We start from the raw sequence: 4,016 nt of genomic DNA, 5'->3' as shown, positions 1-4,016 counted from the left end.
CGACACCACCCGCACGGCACAAGCGTTCGATGCGCTTTAAAAACGTCGCAAGTCGCCCGGCTTGGCAGCTTGGCAGCTGCAGCTGGCGGGGCCGAGCACGGCGGATCCACATTTATTTGCCCGTTGATAAGACGCCTGGAGTTTTTGCCTAATTAAAATTAAACACGGAAAATACATAAATTATCTATCTATAACGGCCGACTCTGACACCGACAGCCAAATACGCTGCTCAGATAGCCCCTATCTACTCCTATCTTGCGCTTAGATAAGTCGATGTCACTTGATATATGGCTGCGAGTTTATCTGCTCACCGATCGGGCAAGCGTCTATTGGACCCCATTGATTCTACGCACAGCGGCAACGCCATAATATACATGACTTTTATATAAGATATGGCCAACTCTACTGGACATTTCGATCAACTGTTCTCTGTTCCCCCAAGAGCAATAGAATCATTTAAAGCGGAATCAGAAGGAACTTAGGAGCATTCGTTAAAGCATCTTTCTCACTCTCAAATGCTTTATCAACTCACACTCGAAAGGCAAACAGTCGATTATTGTACAAGGTTTATTACATATAAATCTGTGATGTCTATTTTAAGCCCTATTTGAATATCTATATGTATGACTATTGACACGTGAATGGTTGATATATATATATATATACACATATATGTATGTATAAGTTGTACTTGGTGTTGTCAGCGGTGCAGTGGCTCGGTCCACACGTCAATCACAAACGCATTCCTCGACAAGTGTCCTCCTCGCTCTTGGGCTAGGATGATGGGGACAATGCTTCGAACTGATGTGGATAGTCGTGGAGCAATTCGGATCGGCAGGAGACTTGTATAGCTGAGGCGTTGGCCTTGAGGCGCAAATTGTTGTCATTGGTCACCAGCATCAGATGCGGCACCTGCGACTGCAGCTGCAGGCAGCAGTTCACAATGCTGTCATCCGGGCAGTCCACCTCGATTAAATGGTTGGCTTCCTCCAGCGCAGATTGAGCTGCATCAATTACACATGTAATTCAACATCGATCGAAACTCTCATTAATGGAATCATATCTACAGACCTTGAATTTTGAGAGTCTCGTCAAATTTCTTGTTCAGATAGTGGATCGCTCGTATGGCCGGTTTGCGCTTGCGATCGTTATCGCTGCGTCTCTCCTTGAGCTTGTCCAGCTCCTTGATCACTATATATGGTATATACAGCATGCTGCCCTTTGTCTCGCCCAGTGTCACGCGGCACAGATCCTCCACAAACTCAAGGTTTTCCATTAGCACATTCGTATCCAGCACAAAGTACAGGTAGTCCACACAGCGCGCGGGCAGCTCTTGTCCGGTACCCAATAGTCTTTGTAGCGTTAGATCCGATGTATTTTCCGTTTGGCTCCGCTTTTTATTCACACTTAAATTGAGCTGTGGAAGAGGATGCATCAATTAAATTGCATTGAATCTAAAACTGGCAGGAATACGATCATAGCCCAATGTGCAATATGTCCGTGAAATCCACTTGGATATTTTCTTATCATGAAGTCTTACACTACAATCCTAATCAATAGACAATTTGCAATCAATTTAATATTATAGTGCGTCCATACTGATAGGGAATAGATCTGAGCGCCTTCCACATCCCGTACTACATATCGATCTTTCGGATGTTTCTTATGAATAACATATGTACTGTGATATGGCCTAATTAGTTATATGCTTTACTCAGTAAAAGATTTCACTTTGTTTAGGCTAGGCAATCACATGGACATTGAATGTAGACAAGTCGATATCCACCGACCAAACAGTCCAAACAGTCATCTATCGAACCGCCTTGGAGATTGCTAACTCAGTTGTGAAGTGGATAGAATTGGTCGGGTTAAACTCGACTTTCGGAATTTGTTTTAGCCAATCGGCATGGTTTACTGGTTCAGTCAGTTCAGTCAGCATGGGACCTAAGATGCAATATTGATTGGACATCAGCCTGTTGGTACGACAGAGGTCACGAATAACTATGAAATTTTACTTATATCTGTTTAGTCATGGGATAGTTACGAGTACACCTTCCAAATTTAAGACATACGAGAAATGATATGATATTCCGATTTGGCACGCCTCTAATAATCGCATCGAGAATATCTTAGATGATCGTAATGAATGCATGTACATATATTCCAAATTTAAATTTTTTCAGGTGGATATTATGAAATATACTCATTACTATAATGGTATACAAAGGTGTGTGGTCTAGTCTAAACTGTTCGACTAGGAGATCTGCAAAGTACATATTCCCATCATTCAACGATTCTTTATGTTCTCGTAATAACGGAAGCCTTTACCAGATTTATATCGAAGATCTTCCAAATTAACCTTTAGCCTTTCGTAATCGTCCGTGCGAAACTTATGGAAAAGAAAGGAAACTCTATATAAAACGATTGCATACATCCAATGGGAACTACTTCTCGACATAATATCGCTCTCTCCCCAATAAGGAGGTACCATAGACTGGTTGGCAGCTATGTAGTTGCTTGAGTGAGTCTCGACAAACCGGGATCTCCATTGGAATCTGTGACTCTTCTCTTTCATGTGGCGACAGCTACAAAAGCAGGGGCATCACTACTTACAGCACTGGCAGTCGATCTCAGTAGTTTGACAAAAAGTCGGATTACTTGGACTAATGTAATTCACAGTGGCACGTCCACATTATATTCCCTAAGAAGGTTGACCATATCCTTCTTGGCACACCGTACGGCACTTACAATTGATGTTGCATGTTAAAGTACTGCTTAGGCTACCCAAAAGTCAGTTCTGTGAGTTTGTTTAAAGCACACAGCTCAATGGCCCATGGGAGCCCCCTGATTCCCGAAAAACAGTCCACTGTTAAATTAACTGTTAACTTTGCTATAAACTACTTTTACAGTCCTAACCGTCATAATGATACGTCATAATTGAGTAATTAACTAAAAACATAACATTACAATACGTACTACTGTACAGCTGCTGTCCTGCTCGTCCTTTTCCTCTCGCTCCTCCTCTTCCGTGAGGTCTAAGTCCATGGGCTCCACATCGCCCTTGGGACTTGATAAAGCGATCTCCTTAACAGTAGTTGTGACAGTTACCACTGGCAGTTTGCTGCTGTCTGTGTTGTTTTTATTGTAATTATTGTTCGCCTCCCTTTGCTGCTGCTGCAGAGTCTCGCGCAGCATTAAAAGACGTTGGTTGGCTGGGGATTGTAAGACTTATTAACAAATGCACGCCTACATAATCTCAATAAATTACCACTTGTGGAGCGGTTATTTTCCAGTCTATTGCTAGCATCAAGCAGCGCCTTGGGCTTCGCCCAGGCATTCGTCACGAGAGTGCGTGATCTCGGATTCCATCTACGATTTGGCAGTTGCTGTTTTGTCACATTGAGTGGGGTCTGGACTTTGCAAATTGTGTGATGTGTGGCAGTGGCGCTTGGGCTGTCGGAATTGCTGCTGACGTTGTTACTGCTACATCTGGTGATTCTCTTGGCCACGCCTCGTTCTTTGTCAACTTTTCGGTCTCTCAATTGCTTTAAGCTCGATTGCAGACGTTTCAGCCTATCCTGGGCAGGCTGATTCAAGTTTTCTGCCAGGGAGTAGGACAAACAAACAATGGTACTTATAATTATTTATGAATATCCAGGGAGTACTTACTTTGCTGCTGACGTAGACCTAAGATGATTTTGTCTTGAACGTCGCAATCAATTGGTTTGTGAATTCTATTTTTCGGATTTCCTCCTTCCATAGCTCGCCCGGTAGCCTACAAGCACGTTACAAACTAACCATACGTTTTATTTAAGAACAGCGAAACTAAATAAAAATAAAAACAATGAAAACAGCTGATTTCTTACTATCCTAGTCTATCAAAATTTATCGATAGTTTAATACTAAAGGCTACAAAAATATTTATACTTCTACGGTGCGCTTGTTTTTTATTGACTCTTACTTCCTTAATTTTGTATTACTATATATATTTGAGCAAGTTTTCTAATATTTTAATA

The 4,016-nt window shown here is 42.0% G+C and overlaps 1 protein-coding gene across 1 annotated transcript; it reads right to left on the bottom strand.

Annotated features, from left to right (window-relative positions):
* Positions 1–551: 551 nt before the first annotated feature.
* Positions 552–3,876, bottom strand: LOC6584800 (transcriptional protein SWT1). Its single transcript, XM_002010405.4, has 5 exons — positions 3,670–3,876; positions 3,269–3,601; positions 2,977–3,212; positions 1,072–1,417; positions 552–1,004 (listed from the first exon to the last, which is right to left on the bottom strand). Exons 1-5 carry the CDS (start codon positions 3,758–3,760, stop codon positions 775–777), a joined length of 1,236 nt encoding a protein of 411 aa, XP_002010441.1. The 5' UTR covers positions 3,761–3,876; the 3' UTR covers positions 552–774.
* Positions 3,877–4,016: the final 140 nt, after the last annotated feature.

This window comes from Drosophila mojavensis, unplaced genomic scaffold (genome assembly GCF_018153725.1).
Source record: "Drosophila mojavensis isolate 15081-1352.22 unplaced genomic scaffold, ASM1815372v1 contig_136, whole genome shotgun sequence".
Taxonomy (NCBI): Eukaryota; Metazoa; Arthropoda; class Insecta; order Diptera; family Drosophilidae; genus Drosophila; species Drosophila mojavensis.
Note: the sequence above shows the minus strand (reverse complement) of the source record. Positions and strands in the feature narration are given on the sequence as shown.